The 21,514-nt window shown below is 44.2% G+C and overlaps 1 protein-coding gene across 1 annotated transcript in view; it reads left to right on the top strand.

The window, feature by feature from the left end:
• The window catches only part of MTHFD1L (methylenetetrahydrofolate dehydrogenase (NADP+ dependent) 1 like), a 182,838-nt gene that overhangs the window by 12,480 nt on the left and 148,844 nt on the right, over positions 1–21,514 (top strand). The window contains exons 6-8 of the mRNA XM_082730105.1: positions 1,190–1,290; positions 3,664–3,800; positions 18,755–18,866. Of these exons, the coding sequence (XP_082586231.1) occupies positions 1,190–1,290; positions 3,664–3,800; positions 18,755–18,866 (350 nt within the window). The remainder of the gene's footprint in view (positions 1–1,189; positions 1,291–3,663; positions 3,801–18,754; positions 18,867–21,514) is intronic.

Below are 21,514 nucleotides of genomic sequence, written 5' to 3'. Positions count from 1 at the left end.
TTAGCATTGGAAGCAAAGGCTGGAAGCAAAGTTAAAAATCAGACTTCCATCCAGTATGCCTCACGGGAGCTGGATTGAAAGGCCGCCGCCTGGTGGACACACCCAGGCTCCTAACATTCTCAAACCTCTCTGGGCGCTCAGACCCAGGGTAGACACAAACACAGGTTGAAAAGTTGTCATGAAAATCTCTGGTTCTGTACTAGACTAACTAGAAGGGAGAAGAAGCCCTGTTCAGTGAGAAAACATCCAGAACCTGCAGGTATCAAAGTGTAATGTCAAAAAGAGAACTATGAACATTTTTCCATGTCTCCATTTTATTACAAACTTGTAGGGAGCCCATCGGTTTCACTAGATAGTTAGGGACCATTGGGTCCTGGCTTTGAAAGAGGAAGAGCGCAGAAGCCATTCAAAGTACATGGTCACTCAGATTTTATTTCTTGATTTCCCAAGGAGGTAAGTACTGATGTTAAATTGGGATCAGACTCGTGAATCCCAACGTCTTGCTAGGTCACCCCAGATTTCTAGGATTGGTCCTGGATTTTGATACTGATTGAGATATAAATTCCCTCAAGGAAAAAGCAGGCTCGGCTGCAGGACAGTAGGGTTGCACATTTTAGGGACACCATTCCATGGAGCTCACCGAGCAGAGCTCCCTGCACTTGTGCATGGTGAGGCTTTGCATGGCCTTGTGCTGGTCCTGCTCTCCAGGCAGAACCAGAATTCCCAAGGTTGGCCCAACCTACAGGAGACACTTCAGAGTTTCCCAAGGGACTGGTCTAAAAAGCTAGTGGCCTTTTTTCTTGCTCATTCTTTATATTTAATGAAGTAATATATTCTGTCTATCCAGTGCTGATGTGGCTATCATTTGGGATTAATACATGTGAGTTAGGGGCACCTGGGTGGCTCAGTGGGTTAAGCTTCTGCCTTCAGCTCAGGTCATGATCTCAGGGTCCTTGGATCGAGCCCCCGCATCGGGCTCTCTGCGCAGCGGGGAGCCTGCTTCCTCCTCTCTCTCTCTTCCTGCCTCTCTGCTTACTTGTGATCTCTGTCTGTGTCAAATAAATAAATAAATAACATCACTGAAGAAAAAAAAATAGAAGAGTGTGTTAAAAAAAAAATACACGTGAGTTACAGATGATGGAGCTTCGACCATGTTTTGGCTTACAACTTTCATTTTTTTCAACTTCAGAGTAACAGACATCAACCTGGGGAGGCTGGTCCGTGGGGATGCCCATGAATGTTATGTCTCACCTGTGGCCAGAGCTGTAATTGAACTTCTTGAAAAGTCAGGTATGATTGCTGCTTTAGAAATGCTGCGATTTTCTCTTTTTGGGGACTTACTGATTTTTTAATAAGGATTTCTTTCTGGAAGAGTCTAATTGAAACATGGAAGTAATATTCAATGTCAGCTCTTTTGCTTATCTTCGAGGAGATACAAATGACTCTGACAGACTTTTCTAACAAGGTTACCTCTATTACAGTTTTTAAAAAGAAACTGGTAAAGATGAGAGACCTGTTGTGAACAAAGGCTCAGCTTCTCTCAGGAAACACTCAAAATAACCACAACAGAAAATGTTCCAAGCTTCAACTTCTCAAATCTGTTAACACATAAACTTAAATAAAACTTATGTGCAAGATTTAAATGAGGAGGCTGTCAGATGTAGTTCAGGGTATGGGAACCTGGATTGGGATTTATCAGTGAGCAGTAACTCTTTCTATAATCAGTATTTAATTTCCATTGTTCGCCCCTTGACCTAGCTCTTTTATGTCATTGACATAGAAATGAATAATTTCTTTTTCTTGGTTATCAGATTAATGAGTTTCATATATTTTAAAGGCTTTCTAGCTGAGTATAAAAAAATTTAAGTAACTAGAGGCGCCTGGGTGGCTCAGTGGGTTAAACCCTCTGCCTTCGGCTTGGGTCATGATCCTAGGGTCCTGGGATCGAGCCCCGTGTCGGGCTCTTTGCTCGGCGGAGATCCTGCTTACTTTTCTCTCTCTGCCTGCCTCTCTGCTTACTTGTGATCTCTGTCTGCCAAATAAATAAATAAAATCTTTAAAAAAAAAAATTTAAGTAACTAAATTTTTTCTGTTCCACCTTAATAAAAGAGAAGCAGATGTTCCTCTGCACACCCAAACGTAGAACCATCAAGCAAAAATTGCAAAGTATTTAATATCTCAAATATATAAAGAACTTATACAAGTCAGTACCCAATAATAATAATAGTAATCTGATTAAAGTATTAGAAATGTCTGAATAGACATTTTCCCAAAGAAGGCATACATATGGCCTACAGGTATATGGAAAAGTGCTCAATACCACCGACCATCGGGGAAATGCAAATTAAACCATAATGGGATATTACCTCACACCAATCAGAATGGCTAGAATAAAAAATTTAAAAAATGACAAGTGGGGGCTCCTGGGTGGCTCAGTGGATTAAAGTCTCTGCCTTTGGCTCGGGTCATGATCCCAGGGTCCTGGGATCAAGCCCCGCATTGGGCTCTCTGCTCAGTGGGGAGCCTGCTTCCCCTTCTCTCTCTGCCTGCCTCTCTGTCTACTTGTGATCTCTATCAAATAAATAATAAGAAGAAATTTAAAAAAAGAAATAACAAGTGTTGGGGAGGATGTGGAGAAAAGGGAGCCCTTGTGCACTGTTGCTGGGAAACTGCAAACTGGTTCTGTCACTCTGGAAAACAGTATGGAGGTTCCTCAAAAAATCAAAAATAGAACTACCATGTGATCCAGTAATTCCACTAGCTGGGTATTTACACAAAGAAAATGAAAACACTAATTCCAAAAGCTATATGCTGCCCTGTGTTTATTGCAGCATTATTTACAGCAGTCAAGGTACGGAAGCAATCTACAGATAGATGAATGGATAGAGAAGATGTGTCCATATCCAGTATGGAATCTTACTCAGCTGTAAAAAATGAGTGAGGTTTTGCCATTTGTGGCAGCATGGATGGATGTAGAGGGTATCATGCTAAGTGAAGTAAGTCAGAGAAAGACAAATGTCATATGATTTCATTTATATGTGGTACCTAAGAAACAAAACAAAACAAAAAAACAGAAACAGACCTGTAAACAGAGAACAAACTGGTGGTTGCCATGGGGGGGTCAGTGGGCAGCATGGGTGAGAGGGGAGTAGGATATACAGGTTTCTAGTTATGGAATGAGTAAGTCTCAGTAATTAAAGGCACAGCATAGGGAATAGAGTCGTGGTATTGGACTAGCATATGGTGACAGATGGCAGCTCTGCTTATGGTGAGCATAGCATGACATACAGTCTCGTTGAATTGCTGCATTGCACGCCTGAAGCTAATGTAACATTATGTGTCAGCTGTACTTCAGGGAAAAAATTCCTCCAAAATATATACCAGAGTTCCATTACAAGATGAGCTTTTCATATATACCTTTACAACATTAGCCACTAAGCTGAGATGCTGCTTTTCCATCATGTGAGTGATCGGGATGATGATTCTCAGTCATTCAGCCATAATAACATTCACAAAGAAAGAGTAAGTCATGGTAGCCATTGTGGGCTCTAACTTGGCTCAGAGGGCCAAGTTTTAAAAGGTTCTTTGTCCTTATGCTAAAGCTGCAGGGGAGGAAGGCTCTGAAATTTTGATCATGATACTGAATTTCCATTTGGTGGATAGGTGTCAACTTAGATGGAAAGAAGATCTTGGTAATAGGAGCCCATGGGTCTTTGGAAGCTGCCCTGCAATGCCTGTTTCAGAGAAGAGGGTCCATGACCATGAGCTCCCAGTGGAACACACCTCAGCTTCAAAGCAAGGTAAGCATTTTTCATGTGGGAAATAGAATTGTAAGTGCTTATATTAGAAAAGGAAAAGGACTAGAAATGTATAGGCTAAGCATTGAACATAAGTGAGAGGAAGAACAGCAGAAAATCTCAAAGGATGGAAACCGTAAAGAGCAGATATTAATGAAATAGAAAGCAAGTTTATGTCAGAGATGATCAACTAAGCCAAAAGTCGGTTCTTGGAAGAGTCTAATAAAATGGAAACACCACTAGCCAAAATAATCAAAACAAAAAGAGAACACCAGCAGTGTTAGGAATGAACAAAGGGACATAACCGCAGAACAAAAATTATTTTCAAAAAAAAGAGGCTATGGACAATTTTAGTAAACTGGTAAATTTGAAAATCTGTATGAAATGAGAACTTCTAAATGTAACTTACAAAATGGATTTAAGTACAATGATTAGACTGACATACATTTAAGACATTGGACCAGTCTATCCACCAGACATGCAAACTAAAGGAGTTCTACCACCATCAGAACACGTCATAATCTTACCTCCAAAGAATGGAAAAGAACACTTTCTAACCCATTTTGTGAGTGCCCAAACCAGAGTACAGGATGCTCAAGGACAATTATGGGCTCATTTCAACCAAATCCAGCACCAGATTGGGGTTATCATAGGATTGCCAGTGTGGTTTAATATCAGAAAAATCCATTAAGATTTATTGACATAGTTCACCACATTATCAGATAAGAAACTATGCTGTCACTATCATAGATACAGAAGTCATTTGACAAAATCCTTTATGATTTTTTCCCTAAAAAACCTTATCTAGGAAATTACAGGAATTCCTTAACCCAGTAAATATCTATGAAAAATTTAGAGCAAGTATCTCATTAAATAATGAAATATTAGAAACATTTCTTTTAAAATTTGGAAAAATATAAGGGTGCCTGTTATCAGTCGTCCTAATCAGCTCTGTATGGGAATTACTAGACAGTGCTGTAATGTGAAGAAAGGGAGAATTTATATTGTTTGGAAAGGAAGACACCAGACTGTCATCAATCCTAGATGAGAGCATTACCTACATAAAAAACTCAAAAGAATCTTAAAAAAAATATGAGAATGAATACAAGTTCACTCGGATTCTTGGATATATGCATTTCTAAACACCACACCCATAGTTAAAAGAGTAATTTTTTTTTTCAAAGATTTATTTATTTGAGAGAGAGATTGCAAGCATGTGAGTAGTATAGGGTATGGGAGAGAAGGTCCTGTTTTAAACAGACTGCGCTGAGTTACAGAGCCTGACTCAGGGCTCGATTTCACAACCCGGAAATTGACTTGAGTTAAACTAGCTGTGCCTCCTGGGATCCCTGTAATTTTTTTTTATCAGTTTTTTAAAATTGATTCTAAATTACAGTTTATAATAGCAATGAGAATATAAGGTACTTGGGATATATTTAATAGAAGTTATTTCTGATCTTTTGAAAGAAATTATATAATTTTGATGAAGGTCATTAAGAAGACTCCAAAATAGAGATACCATGTTCATGGATAAGAGGACTCAATATTGGGGTGCCTGGGTGGCTCAGTGGGTTAAGCCTCTGCCTTCAGCTCAGGTCATGGTCTCAGGGTCCTGGGATCGAGCCCCAAATCAGGCTCTCTGCTCAGCAGGGAGTCTGCCTTCCCCTCTCTCTCTGCCTGCCTCTCTGCCTACTTGTGATCTCTGTCTGTCAAATAAATAAATAAATAAATAAAATATTAAAAATAAAAAGAGGACTCAATATTCAGAGAAGCAGACATGGCAGCATGTTGGTGGCTTTGTAATAGAGAGATTTGGCCAAATTAGTATCTTAAAGATACTGATTCTGCCCGAATTAATCTATAAATTTGAATCAGAGTCCTGACTTATTATTGTTTTGGTGAGTTTGACAAGCTGATTCTAAAATTTAACAGAGGGGGTGCCTGGGTAACTCAGTTAAGCATCTGCCTTTAGCTCAGGTCATGACCCCAAGACTTTGGGATAGAGCCCCGCTTCTCCCTCCCCCACTCCCCCTGCTTGTGTTCCTCTCTCTCTTTCTGTCAAAAAAATAAATAAAATCTTTAAATTGTAATAAAATAAAATTTACACAGAGGTAGAAGGGCAAAAACAAGACAATATTGAAGAGATCTTAAGCTGCAAATATCAATGTGAAAGAATTTTTTAATATAGCACTTGTTGAAAAATAGCATTTGCAAAAAGGTTCATTGCCTGTGACACCATTTATTTCAAGTCTAAAAGCAGTGCCATGTATATCTGTGCTTTAGGGCTACATATATAAACTAACAAGATAAAGAAATGTCTGGTCCTTGAACCCAATCAGGAAACCATTTATCAGGACAAGGATGCGGATGTAGGTGGAAAGGAGACTCAGCGGTGTTGGCCATGCCTTTTTTCTGGGCAGTGGGCTGGGTGTCCAGGTGCATTCTATCATCTGTTTACATTTTCATGGCTGGAACAGTTTTAATAAAGTTTTTAATTTCAAAAAATGTCCATGAAATTTTACATATTTCAAGCAAAGTGAAGTTAAATTAAAAGTGTGTTAAGGACAGTAAAGCAACTGCAGAACAACATCGAAAAATATACGTTCCTTATGTTGCCCCATGAGAACAGAAGTGAGAAGTTGCAGTCCTGCCCCGGGGAGGCAGGTGTCTCGACCGAGAAGTGATACCTGAGTTGCAGGTGGGGTCTAATACATGCAGCTCTTTCCCCTGTGAAGGCAGCTCAGAAACGTGGTCGCCAGGCTAAGCTCAAAACCTCTGAGCCTTTTGAGTGGTCACCACATGGGGGCAACCTATGCAAGAAAATTCAGGGACTCCCAATTCAGAGCCGAGAATTTTTGATTTTGGAAGGTTAGTGGAAGAAGAAAACACACCCTGCTCTGGCCTGAACAGCTGTGGTGGAAAAGAGAAAAATACCTTCAATGGCAACTGAATGTTTTCACAGCTGTCGCAGATAACTTTGCCGGTTGTATCTGTATTTTGGTGAAACAAAGGCATCTTTCAAAGTACTTTCTTATGATGGAAATAAATCACCTTGACTCTTCTTTGGGATAAATCTCGTCCTGACTTTGAGAACGACCCGCGGCTCCACTCTCTAGAGAATCTAGAAATTGGGTAACTTTCCTGTTTTCAGACATCTGGGAAGGTTCTGTTGAAGAATTGTTGCACACACATTGTTTCCCGGGTACGTAGAATGGCCCCACCGTGAATCTTAGAGACTGTGGCCTTTCTCCACTGCTTCGTCTCTGTAGCCAAAAATATGGACAGGATGGTTCAGGGCTCCTCATGCTAGTCTTTGAAATTTATCTGGCCTCTGGCCCCCTTCTCCCTGGTCTACCTACTGCTTGTTGCACCTCAAGACAAAGCCTTGTTCTTTCCGTTTTTTCATGCCAGCGGCTCACAGTTCATGAGCCACGTACCTCCCCGAGGACATGCCTCCGTGCTTCTGCCTGACATTTGACTTTCCACTCTTCCTGGATTTTATTTCTGAAACACTGGCCATCGCTGGCCCTGGTTTCCAAGAACCGAGACTGCAGACCTCTGCAGGCTACAGTGGTGGTGGGTCACCTGGGCACAGGGTTGGCATCTGGGGCACCTGCCCGCGTCGGGGTGTGTGTCCACCCTTGCTGGCCGCACCCTCAGCAGACCTGCCCTGTGAAAAACAGAGAGTGGGTAAGCTTAACAACAGCTTGGGATTTTTGTTTTCTCGTCTCATCAACAACAAATAGATAGTACAGTGTAAGATCATAGTACATTTCGATTCTCCTTACCCAAGTGATAAGTATCAGGGAAAAAAAGGAGAAGCAAAGGGTTATAGCTATTGGCCAAAAGAAGTCATCTTCGGGGAGCGTGTCTTGTAGGTGTCTTTGTACCTGACATGGAGCAAGCTATCCCTGTTGGCCATCTGGTTGGGGGTTTCCATCCTGAGAGGTTTGGGGGTCAGGAAGTGGGTGACCACATAACATTAGAGTCCTGCCTGCCACCTCCCGCACAACACACAGCCTCTCAAGTCTGGGATGACCTAGAGGCGACTGCAGCCTGCTGCAGCCAGAGGGAACTATCTTGGAGGGTTTGGAGTCAGACACATTTGTGTTCTTGGTAGGCAGTGGGACGCAGGCTTTGGTGACAGCTCCGGGGTCAAGCCTTCCCTCTCACTTAGCTTTTCTGAACCTCCTCTCTTCATGTGTAAAAGGGGGATCATAATACTACCCGCTGCACAGGGCTTCTGGGGGGGTTCAGTCGCGTAAGTTGGCTTCACACGGAACTTGGCCCCTGCGAACGTCCACATTAACGGCTTGGCTGCTGTTAATGGTGAGTCAGGAAAGACACAGGCCAGCTTCGCACTGTGGAAGAGTCAGTGGGTCAATGAAATCGTAAGGAGATAAGCTAGCAAAGTAGCGGGACCCCGGTCCCTCACGGAAGCCCAGTAGACGCGTTTCCAGTGGATGGCAGGCAGAAGGAGAGAGTTGCTATGGGAGGGTCTTGCGCCATCTTGAGGTGGAAGGGATGAAACCAAAGTAAGACGAAGAGAGTGGGAGAGAGTCGGTGCCCAGTTCCGGCCTTTACACCCACCCCCCTTCTTCACTGGTCTTACCAACTACCAACTTGACGTAATGCAACAGAGAGCCTTTGCTCCACCACTGTGGACCTCTTCCATCCCGCAAGTTCTGTGTTCCTCAGAAGCCACTCTACTTCAAATTATGTCTGGTGGAGGGGTTCCCTGTTGATTGATTAATTCTTACAGGAATAGCGTTCCTTCCTACAGTGTCGAGGAATGGTGGCATAGAGTTAGTGGGATTGAAGCGGATTCTGGTTACGTGTAACATCTCCATGGAGCCTGAGCAAGAAGAGTTGAGATTTGCCTTTTCAGAGTTTTGTGGACAATAGAGTAGATTTCTGTAATTTGCAGCTTTGCTGTTTCATGCCCATCTGAGTGTGTCACTGGAAATTAAGTTTCCTGCTTTGTTTCTGAGCATCACTTCTGGGCTTTGCTAGAAGTTATGTGTTTATTCTCAGGGGGAGGGGAAGAATGTCTGGGCACTTGTCCATATCAGCTTCATGCGATGGAGAAGCGTCGGATGTCCAGAAGCAAAAGCTCTGGGTGTGGTGTTTCTGGGTAGGGCTCCTTCCACAGCCCGGACAGAGGCCCCGCACTCAGCATCCTGGGCCCCAGGAGTGGAATGTCTCCCCAGTGTGGGGCCTGGACAGAGCCACCGCCCAGTGAGAACTGGCTTATCTCTGCCTCCCCCTGAGGAGTTCACCCTGATGCCAAAAGCAGTCTGAGGCGAGAGAATGTTCTGAGTTTAGGATTTATGAGTTGGAGTGGTACCCCTCTCCAGGGAAGCGAGGCTGACAGGTTCCTTGGGGCCCTGTGTGCACACCCGTTACTCCACACTGCTCGCGGGAGAGCCTTTCTGGAATCTGGTGAGACACAGCTGGAGGACGGGGTGAAGTGGCCTCCAGCTGTGACAAATCAGGTCCATCCCAGCTGTGTGCATAAGAAATAAGAGAACCGTTTTATTTTGTTTTTCTCAGAGGATCTCATGTCTCCTCCTTCTGAGTACAGAGACCCTCAGAACTAGTATTAACACAAGAAGGGAAAAACACAAGTCTTTCCTATTTATTTGAAGGATCAAAGGGGGTCGGGATTTTTTGAACAAAAGCTAAATGATCACTCAGTCATTTCCAGTTTAAATTCACTGCAGAGCATGGCTTATAGAAGGCTTTTGAAAGTGAATTGGACATTTCTAAATAGACTTGTACATACGAAATCTTGAAAAAAGAATAATCTTTTTTCCAAAGATTGGGGGGAAAAAAATTCTAGCTTTTAAACTGAATGAGATTAGTGAGTTACATGACTGGGATTTTTTTTTTTTAAATATATATATACGTATTTTTATTAACATATAATGTATTATTTGCCCCAGGGCTACAGGTCTGTGAATCATCAGGCTTATACATTTCACAGCACTCACCATAACGCATACCCGCCTGATGTCCACCACCCAGCCACCCCATTCCTACCCCACCCCACCCCCAGCAACCCTCAGTTTGTTTTGTGAGATTAAGACCCCCTCCCGGGTCCCATCTTGTTTCATTTTTTCCTTCCCTGTCCCCCACAACCCTTGGCCCTGCCTCTCAATTTCCTCATATCAGGGAGATCATCTGATAATTATCTTTCTCTGATTTACTTATTTCGCTCCGCATAATACCCTCTAGTTCCATCTCTATCATTGCAAATGGCAAGATTTCAGGGTTTTGATGGCTGCATAGTGTTCCATTGTGTATCTATACCACATCTTCTTTATCCTTTCATCTGTTGATGGACATCTAGGTTCTTTCCATTGTTTGGCTATTGTGGACATTGCTGCTATAAACATTCGGGTACACATGCCCCTTTGGATCACTACATAAAAATATATTTTAATTTTTCATGCATTTGCTTTTTAAGTGCTGGGAAAGAAAATGTATAGTTACAGATCCAAAATACAGCGATACTGGTTTTTCTGGAGATCGTTATTTCTTCATGAGGCTTGGAGTTAATGTCAGGCAGCCTGTGGTTTCTACCCTGAGGACTTCTGTCTGCATTTCCTGTAAGGCTGGTCCAGCGATAATGTACTCCCTTAGCTTGTGTTAATATGCAAGGACACGAATCTCCCCCTTGTGTTTGAAGCGGCTTTTTGCTGGATGGAGAATTTTCAGTTGACAAGGCATTTTTCTTCAGCACTTTAAATGTCACCCCCACTGTCGTCTGGCCTTCAAGGGTTCTGGTGAGCGTAATAACTATCACGGCAGAGGCCACAGACCAGTGCCCCGTGGTAATGGCAGTCATGGTCCCCCCTGGTAATTGAGTTAGTGAGTTCCGAGAACCAGGCTCTCTGTTTGGCTCATGTTGTGTCCTGATTCTGCCCAGCTTTCCTTTTGGGCACAACCTTCATTCTCCCCATCTCACAGGGGAGAAGACTGAGACTTGGGGAAGGAAAGAGACTTTCTAAATCTAATTTTGAAATGATGGAGGTGGCACTCCAGCCTGAATTTCCAGCTGCTGTCCGGAGTCGGCTCTTATTCCAGGTGATCACGAAACTCAGTCTTTAAAAGTATATGTATATATGTTAAAGATTTTGTTTATTTCACAGACAGGGATCACAAGTAGGCAGAGAGGCAAGCAGAGGGAGGGGTAGAAGCAGGCTCCCGGCTGAGCAGAGAGCCCAATTCGGGGCTCAATCCCAGGACCCTGGGACCATGACCTGAGCCAAAGGCAGAGGCTTAACCCACTGAGCCCCCCCCAACAGGTGCCCCTTTAAAAGTACATTTAAAGTCTAGTCTTTTACACCAGAAAGTACCTGACAGCTCAGGTGAGAAACATCGGAGAAACCAAGGCCCAAGACATTAGACTTGAGTTCACTCTTGTTTTATTCCAACAGTTTATCATCCCACAGACAGAGGAGGCCGAAGTAGACTCAGTGCCATTCCCTCCCTGAGGCCTTGGGAGGGTGTCCACCCTATTGAGAGGGTGGTGGGGGCGTCCTGGTCACCTGCGGAGGCTCGCAGGACAGGGCCTCGACAGGAGTCTCTCCCCTGCACACACACACCAGTTACAGGTGACAAGGTGATTGTCCCCGATCACAAGGGACCACGGGATGCTGTACCAAGCAAATACCAAGGTTATTCAGTAATGTGTGACTAAGTGACCTGAGTCACGTAGGGCCCTGAGCATTCTCTGTTGGATTTTTTCCATGTTCATGGACTGAAAATGCCTTTGGAGATGTCACGTCCCATTCTTTCCACTCGCTGATCATTGCATCACTTACTAACACCGGAGAAGGAGGTGAATGGGACTTTTTTAAGAGTCCCCAGATCAGGCTGATTGTATCTAGTAGTGGTGAGAAGAGGATTTGTGAGAGAATCTATTGGAACTGATGGGCACACGCTCCAGGAGTCACATAGGGTGCTCCCTTGTGAGCTGTACGTAGTTTGAGGTCTGTGTGCACAATTGAAGGGCTCCCGGCTGCGTCCCGTGACCAGCAGACCGATGATGTCCCTTCCAGCGCACGGAGCGCTATCTCCGTCGGCAGAGCCTGGCTCCACCTTCCACCCCTTCTTCCCCAGTATAAATGATGTTTAAGGAATTAAAATGTAATTTAAGGAGTTAGAATTAGAATACTTTAATGGGTAGCTATTCAACGTAACCCACAACTGTGAAGCCCCTTATGTTGGGGTAAAGATTTCCTCCTCTGAGCTTTTCTCCTCTGTCGTCTCTTTGACGCGACACGTGCCTGTGAAGTGTGGCATCACCCTCGAGGAGCCGCAGAGACTGCGCTTGAACCGAGGCCTTGGAACACCTCGCAGGCATCCTTCCTTGGCAGCACAGGCCCCTCCCATAGAGTACAGCTTCTTTGCTCCGCAGAGGAGGTGGCCGAGGTGCGGAGGGTGACCGAGGAAGAGGAATGCACAGATGGGCCAATGTGGGATCCAAGGTTCAGAACTGGGAAAGGCGAGTGCATCAGGAAAGGCCAAGTTCGATTTCACACAGCTGCCTCTCCTCTCATTAACTCCACCAGGCTGTAGCTTTTCAGGTCCGGGCTCGACACAGCAGAGGCAGGTCGTCGGGGCTGTCCTGCCTCTGTAAGGCCTGGCTGACCTAGGGCCACCTTGGGGACCACAGCCTGGGCATTTCTTCCTTTTAGTGCCACGTGGTTCTGAGTCTTTGTCATACTGGATTGTCTCTCACCGCACACGCAGACTCTTTGTCTCTGTGTCTCTTCGCCATCCTTTGTAATTTCATCGTCTCCCTTGAGTGTGAGGAAGGGAATTACTTTGGATGAATCAGAGTACATCCGTGACCAGAGGTGAGGTCGTGCTCCCCTTCCCTCGCGTGTTAGAACCCACGTCAGCAGCAGGCGCACTCAAAGACAGAGTGACTGTCTTTTCTGTCATTCTGGACACAGCCGAATCTCTTTGGTACTCTTCTCCTTTACGGAGCAGTTAAGTATGTCGGATGGCGAAGTAAGAGGTGAACTTAGGAACGTGTGAAAAAGGATGGTCATTTATGATCCTTTGCAGAAAGATGTTGGTAGGTAATAATCCCTAACTGGTTGATAGTCATAATCCCTAACTGTCCATTTGGCTTGGAGTCATTCTGATTTATGAAATAAGCACAAGAGAGGTATTAATTTTAAAAGCCAATGATCTGGACGCCTGGGTGGTTCAGTCTGTTAAGCGTCTGCCCTGGGCTCAGGTTGTGATCCCAGAGTCCTGGGATCGAGCCCTGAGTCGGGCTCCCTCGTCAGTGGGGAGTCTGCTTCGCCCTCTCCCTCTGCCTGCTGTTCCCCCTGCTTGTTGTCTCTCTGTCTCTATCGAATAAAGGAAATCTTAAAAATAAATAGATAAAAGCCAATGATCTGTTCTAATCACAGAGGAAAGTGGAAGAAAGACACATGCCCAATTTGTGGGGGGAAAAAAAAGAATTCTCCCAGGATGGGATCACATAATGTGTGGGGAAGAGGGTGGGGGACTATGTTCTGCTGAAATCGTCATTCTCTTATCTTGCCAAAGTATTAGGACATCTGAATGAGAATGGTTTTATGGACACGGGGGAGGGTATGTGCTATGGTGAGTGCTGTGAAGTGTGTAAACCTGGCAATTCACAGACCTGTACCCCTGGGGCTAATAATACATTATATGTTAATAAAAAATAATTTAATAAAAAAATAGATTAAAGACCTAAAAAAAAAAAAGAATGATTTGCTGTTCCTATTTTAGCATATTTACAGAGTTATTTTAACATTTCTATTTGATAGTATGCTTAATATTTCAGTAAAATGTGGTTATTTATCCATAGGTACAAAGTCATAATCCTCTGGTAGATGTTCAGTTAATTCAAATGAAAAGGTAGACGTCCTAAGTTAAAATAATGTGTGAACAAACAGGGACTCTGCTCATGAGACTCAAGGCCTAAATGAAGTCTGCTTCTGCAGGGAACACACTTTACCGAAATGACAGGAATTTTCCAGGCACAGTCGCTAATGCCCACGTCTATAGGACAGTCACTGGTGAATTCCTAATTGCCCAAAATGGATTTTTTTTTTTTTTTTTTTTTTTTGCTTTTAGTTTGTTTGGCCATTAGGTATCATTCAGATCTGTCTACCATGCCCTTTCCCCAGCGCCTGTGTGGCTACACCATGCTTCCTGCCTCCTGGGCCACACCGGTGTCCCCATTTGCTCCTCTTCTCTCACCTGGGATTACTCGCGGGGACGTACTGAAGGCCCCTTTCCTTCCCATTCTATCCGTTTCTCTCAGATCTCCAAGTTTCTGAGTCTAACCCCACCTGTGTGCGGACGAGCCCCAGCCTACCTACCTCCTCCCAGACCGTGCTGTGTTGGGAACCTGTGCAGCCAGCTTCCCACCGAGTGTCTCCTCCTCCGGCGCCCTCCAACCTCTTCTCAGTCCAGCTTCCAGAGTCATCTTCCGAAGACCACGTTTGGTGGCGTGAGGGCGACCAAACAAAGTAGCGCCATCTGACAGCTCCTTGTCAGTCAGCAAGAGAAGGTCCGCACCTTGGGGAATTTGGCCTTTATAGAAAGAAAAGTAACATTCCATTTAAAAACTTAAAAAAAGAGGAACCAAACTCTTCAGGGCTTTGCCGTGAGATTGCCAAGGAGCCTCTGTGTCATGTAAGACGTCACAGACTGTCCTCGTTGCTGCAAAGCACTGGGAGCAATCTGCCGTGGAAGGGCCATCTGGGAAGCCACCTGACCGGTCTCACACAATGACCGTGTGTCCCAGTTCATCGGAAGTGGGGGAGAACCAGGGCACCTCGGTGGCTCAGTCCGTTAAGCATCGGACCCTTGGTTTCAGCACTAGTCATGATCTCATGGGTCGTGGGATCAAGCCCTACGTCAGGCTCCACGCTCCGCGCAGAGACCCCTTGAGATTGAGATTCTCTCCCCCAGCCTGTCCCTTCCCCCAACACCAAATCTTTTTTTTTTTTTTTTCAAGGAATAGAGATAGAACGTTTATTCGTGACTCATTTTATGAGGCCAGCATAACCCCGACTCAAAAATATAACGAGAAAATTACAATAGTTCTTTTAATAGACACACAAATTAGAGCAAAATATTAGAAAAATGAAACCCAGAGAATGTGTTAAAAGGATAATATGTCATGACCAAATTGGCTTATTGTAGAATTTTTAAAATGGTTCAAATCAAATAAATCTTTAAAAAAAAAAAAAAAAGTGGAAGAACAAGTTCGAGGCACCCTTCCCTCCACAGCCCTCCCCGTACTTACTGTACGTGACCGCTGCCAAGCTCGTGTGAGGGCACCGATCAAGAATGCCGATGTCCCTGGCCAAAATGAGTAGACCTGGGATGTTGAATCATTTCTTTTCCTTATCCCACCCCCCCAAATCTGGAGGATTGTTCTTAAATCCTGTGGGGGGGGGGTTCCTTCAGATCCTCAGAATCACGATTCATTAAAAATCTCAACCTTGGTTTGTTTTGTGTTTTGTTTTGTTTTTCATTCAGCCCAGCTCTCGGTGTATATCATACCTGAGATTCCCAGTGTGCCCTTTCTTCTAGTCAGGGGTTAGAGGGGTGTGGGGGGGTATACTTTCTGTAATTTGAATTTTAAGATCTTTTTTTTTTTTTTTTTTTTTTTTGCTGAATACAAAACCATGATGTTCCTTCGTGACCTTGCAAATCACATCTGTCGTCCATCTCCCTCTATCCATTTTCCCGTGCTTGCCCATCCCACCGCCGCTCTTAAAAATCAGTGCCGGAGAGAAAAATAGTTTTCATGATATCTAAACTGTACGTGACTCCCACATGCCCCATGTTAAACATGGGCATTTCTGTGTCTTACTGTTGTTTTCACATTTGGTCCTTCGCCTGGGGATTGGGCAGGGCGCTGAAAGCGCTTCTACCCAAGGCTCCACAGAGAAAGAGATATTTTGTTACAAGGTAGAGTTTCAAGCCAGGCTTTGGCCGGGGTCTTTCCCACTTGGGAGGAGGAAAGTAGAAACAGCCAGCAAGATGATCATTCTTGAATTTTAGCTCATTAAAATCTTCCTTGCTCCTCAGTGAGTGATTTATTGATTCAAGCATCTAGCAGTTTTCCTCTCCAGAAAGAATTAGCATCTCCAGCGAGATCATTGCTAATGGAGATTTTTGTCTTTTCTCTGCGGGATCGGCCATCTTCCGGTTGCTCATTTAGCACAGCCCACTCCAGGGTTGTGTTTAAACATGTTTAAACATAGAGCTGAGGAGTGGGAATGAGCTCCCTGAGATTTATAGGTAATGAAAAAAACAGGTTGTGTCAAAGGCACCACATGTAGGAAAGTAAGTGTTCTTCGGGGACCTGTGCTAACCTCTGATCCTTGGCTTTTTCCAAAACGAATGTTTCAGCCTTGAACATACTAACTTCCTCTTTACAGAAGTTTTAACATGTTGTTTTTGCTGCTCTTGTGGGGGGAAATGTAGCGACATAGTGTTTCTTACCTGCTGAGCATTTCCAACAAGAGTTAAACCTTTGAATTCCTTTTGGAGCTTAGTGTGGTTGCGTATCTGCAGTGGGATCAGTACATGAAGAAATACATATTTTTATGCAGATGTTTAAAATCCTCTTTCCTTGGGGCGCCTGGCTCAGGTCATGATCTCAGGGTCTTGGGATCGAGCCCCACATCAGTCTCCCTGCGCAGTGGGAAGCCTGCTTCTCCCTCCCCCTGCTGGTGTGTGCGCTCTCTCTCTCAGTCTCTCTCTCTCTCCCCTCTCAAATAAATAAATAAATAAAATCTTTTTAAAAGATGAAAATAAAATCCTCTTTCCTTAAGAACAGTTCCCCCCCTAAATAAAAGATCACCCAGAAATCTTGGTGCTTTTCAGATCTGTCTGTGGAGAACATATGATGTGAACCACACTTGGATGCCGGTGATACTAGCTTCCAGTAACTTCTGAATTCCGTTTCATAGTGTTGTGGTCTCACAGGGTTGTATTTTTGTTTTTGTTTTTGTTTTTTTTTAATAAAAAGGATGATTATTTTAGGAGAGACTTCTCTTCTTTTTAGTGTGACCAATGCAGTTGATTTACTGTGACACCATTTCAGTATATTCTTCCTGTGCCTTAATGAAGTACGAGAGGGAAAAGCAGTGAGCACTGTTTGGCTCATTAGTGGGACCCAGTTTCCCTGCTGGCGTGATTAAACTGATCCATGTTCCCGGGATGGCAACTTTAAAGGTTGGCTTTATCAGCTCTTTGTAAAGACATGCCTTTTAAATTGTTGCCATGTTCCTCCTCTATCAGGGGACTTGGAGCTGTTCTAGACCTTGGCTTTTTTGTCTTCATAAACCAGGGAGGGCCGTCATGGATTTGCTTCCCTTACTGCCATCTCTCGCCCCAAGATTTCTGAGAGACGTTAGCGGGTGCAGCCTCTTGTCCAGACTGTGCTACAGAGTCCTAGGCTGAGTGGTTCAGCTGGTGCTACCCCAGGCTCTTCAGCCACGAGCCTGTCCAAGCCAAGAACGGATGAGGGCGCATGGAGCACATTCGTTGATGGGGCGGTTGGGTGGTGGTCGTGGCTGTGCGGCGGTTTTCCTGTTTTGTCTGCCCCTCCTCTGTCTGGTTCTAAAGGATCTGCAGTCAGTTACAGGTCACCGAAGTCTGTGGAAAAAGCAATGGGAGAAGGAAAGCAGTGTGGGAGAGTGGAGGGTAGGCACTGTCTCTTTCTTCCTTGTGGAGTGTCCTGAGACTGGCTCCCCAGGGGAAACAGGAATTCCCAGAGAGGTGCTTACACTCTCTGAGCCCCAGTTTCCTTGTCTGTTAAATGGGTGCAGTAGTACCAGCCCACGTAGTTGACATGTGCAATCATAGCTATTTCCGCCACAGGGTCCCACATTTCTCCTTCACCTCAAATGGATCTGGTTGTGATTGTCGGTTGCTTATTGGGGACAGTACTGGGACAGGCAGTCATTCTTTGGTTGAGGTCAGAGCCAGTCTCTTCTAAATGTCACCTTCCTACCAGACATGTTCCTCCAGTACTTTTACCAAATCGGACAGGACAGTTGTGATGAATGTGTTGTGTGCTAATAGTTGCATTCTTTTGCTTTTCTAAAAAAAAAAAAAAAAGGAAAAACCCAAAACCCAGAAACGAGCAGTCTGACAGGAGACTAAACAGAGCCTCCGGGAAAATGAGATTTCTTTTCTTGAGCTCTTGAAAAAAGCCTCCCATAGATCCAGTAAAAGTTGCATGTGGGCCTAATTTGGATTGTGTTGTTGGACAAGCCAGCAGGCCCCCGAACTGGCCAGATCTTCCTGTGGCTTCCCAGCAGCCACCCCCGTCTTCCCCGCTCAGCTGCCATGTGACTCCAGATGCCACCCACCCCGTACACCTTTCAGGCTCCTGCTTCTGTCGGCAGTTTTCGTGGTCCCATCCTTTTTCCTTTTTTAAAAGATTTTATTTATTTATTTGACAGACAGAGATCCCAAGTAGGCAGAGAGGCAGGCAGAGAGAGAGGGAAGCAGACTCCCTGCTGAGCAGAGAGCCCGATGCGGGACTCGATCCCAGGACCCTGGGATCATGACCTGAGCCAAAGGCAGAGGCTTAACCCACTGAGCCACCCAGGCGCCCCCGCACCCTTTTTCCTGACACTGCAGTTAGCGGTGAAGACACGTGGATGGCGATGTGGCCCACGGTGGAGGTGCTGCACCGACTGCCCTAAAGAAACTTTGCCCCTTTTCCTTTCCTTGCTGGGCCAAGATAGTCAGGCCCTGTGCTGACATGTGCTGCATTAGGAAATCCGTGACGTGATTCCGTGCACATCATCCGTGTGGCACCAACCTCAGAATAGTTGTCATCTGCTTTCGAAATCAGGTGACAAAGTTTGCTCATCACATGTTGCTGCCACAGATTAAAATGAGGACGGTGTTTCTCTTTTTCTTTCTAGCTTCATGAGGCTGATATTGTGGTCTTGGGCTCTCCCAAGCCTGAAGAGATTCCCCTTTCTTGGATACAACCAGGAACGACAGTTCTCAACTGTTCCCATGACTTCCTGTCAGGTGCGTAAATGTTTTAAAATTGGTGTTGGGCTGCTGATGAGAAGAGGCGAGATGGTTATGAGATGTGAACCTTACATTCAGAAGAGAGGATGTCCCTGAAGGGTTGCTCGTCATCAGCATCCGTGCACAGGACAGAGAACTCAGAATGTGGGTGGTCCTACCTTTTGGGTTACCCCATGTTGAAGCCATGTTTTTGGTCAAAGAGAAGGTAAGATGCCAACCACAGTAGCCGCCCCGTGCTCCCACATGCAGACATGCCCCTGCTGGCCTCTAGCGTTGAGCGGTCCAGTCACTCATGACCTGAATAAGTAATTTGTCCATGTGTGAGTTTCACTAGAAATAGTGGTTTTCAGAGTCATGCAATGAAGCAAAATCTGTTCTCCCAAAGAAATCTTAGGTGACCTTCATCATGTCAAAGCAGATGAAAACAGTTGCTGGAAGGGTTGGGATGGTCGGAAGTTGAGCCAAAGTAGGTGGAGACCCTCTTTCATGTCTGCCAGGACCACCCGGGGGTTCTAGGTCTCGAAACCCAGACAGCTCCACAGGAGCAGTGAAATAGAGAATAGTATCCGATTGTGTGTGTGTATGTAAAACTTTGACCCACTCACCTTGAGATAACTACTCTGCATTTTTCCACACACATACAAAAAAATGTACTGAACTTAATTCAATTGGAATATGATAGAAGGAAAAGAAAACAATGTGATATTATCAATGTTACTGAAATTCATGTCATAACTGTTTCTTCAAAAAAGGAAAATAATGGACCCACCCCACTAGGAAATGTCACCCCTCCCAGAATTAACCAGTCAGATTAAAAAACCTTTTGGGGCTTCAGGGGGTGGGGTGGATTGGAGGATTCGAGGGACGATACTCAGGAATTTCCCAGAATGTTCGGGTACTTGGCTCTTGGCTGGAGAGCACACAGATGAATGAAGCAATTAGAGGTATAACGCGAATGTAGGATTCATTGCTCCTTTTAGCAAATAGAAGGCTTGCACTAAATGACTTCTTTGAAGTATATCTTGTTTCAGGAAATAACTTTCCCTCCCCGCCTGAAAAAACCAATGCCTAACCCATAAATTATGGGCATGCAGATTTGCTTCTCTGCTTAGCATTTAGATTAGGAAAGTCAGTTATGAATTCATGTTCTTTTAAATGAATGCTTCTTTGCTGTTATATTTACTTGCTTTTTTTTTTTTTTTTTTTAATTAGAGTTTATATATTTAGGACAGTTTTGGCATAATCCTGGCTGGAGAGAGAGAGGCTGCTTTTGGAATCCCTTTGAGTTCTATGATTTAATATATGAAGGTGACCTATATTTTTTTAGTGAAACTGCCTGATTTTTAATACAGTTCTTTTGAGGGTATTTAGTTTTTTAAAGGCATTCCTAAAAACATTCAATTTCAATGCAGTGATCCTCCTGGGGAACAAAAAAGATCCAGGCATTATATTTTGATGGAACAATTCTGTATGTAGACTGACTACAGTTAGTTTAATTGAAGTGTGTCTGGTCCAGTACTAGTAGTCTTCTTGATTTTTGAATACCTCGTGCCCAGAATAGTACCTGTCACATAGTACATGCTCAGAAAATACTGAGTGTTGAGTGAGTGAATAAGCTGGAACTCAGAAATGTACTCGGACTGATTGCAGCTTTAAGTTAGTTGCAGACACAAAGACATTTTTTGAACTTGTCTCGCACTCAGAAATCGGGCGGAGAGGGCAAAGACAAAGATGAGAAATGCTTTACTGATTAAAAAGACGGATGTTTTGCAGTCAGCACCATTCATAAGAGCGTGGTATTTCCTGACAGTTTTATGTGTGTGTGTTTATTTATTTATTTATTTTAAGATTTTATTTGTCAGAGAGAGAGAGAGAAAGAGCACACAAGCAGGGGAGCGGTAGGCAGAGGAAGAAGCAGGCTCGCCACTGAGCAAGGATCCTTGCCCCATGTGGGACTCCATCAAAGGACACTAGAATCATGACCTGAGCTGAAGGCAGATGCTTAACTGACTGAGCCATTCGGGTGCCCCGAGATCCTTTTTTTTTTTTTTTTTAAAGATTTTATTTTTGAGTAATCTCTAAACCCAACATGAGGCTTGAAATTAGAACCCTGAGATCAAGAGTCCCACACTGTACTGACTGAGCCACCCTCGTACCCCAGTCAGTTTTAACTTCAGCAACTTTGATTAGTATGAAAATTGGATCTCTGAACAGATTGTAGAAAGGCTCTTCTTCCTTCTGTTTTGCATAACCTCACCACCTTAAACAGACGTTTTTAAAGCATTATTAAAAGGAAAGGTGCTTTTATTCACACTTGAGAACAAAAGAATTCTTTTTTTTTTCTTGAGAACAAAAGAATTCTTAATAAACTGGTGATTGGGTGAAGACAGGGTTTATCATGGGATGTTCGTACACTCCTCTTAACAGTACAGGGATTCCTGTCCCCCTTCACCCCGTAAAAATAGATGGGATGTGGTGATTTATAACGAGGTAATTCTGTAGTGGCATTTTACTGAATACCTCATCTCAGGAGAGATTTTTTGGATGGCTGATATCCCAGAACAGTGCTCAGAAAACAATTACACCTAACTTCTTGGATCTGTTCCCTCTTCCTGCGGCATGAGTCTAATGTTTAGACTTAAAAG

Source organism: Mustela nivalis (genome assembly GCF_964662115.1).
Source record: "Mustela nivalis genome assembly, chromosome: 5".
Taxonomy (NCBI): domain Eukaryota; kingdom Metazoa; phylum Chordata; class Mammalia; order Carnivora; family Mustelidae; genus Mustela; species Mustela nivalis.
Note: the sequence above shows the minus strand (reverse complement) of the source record. Positions and strands in the feature narration are given on the sequence as shown.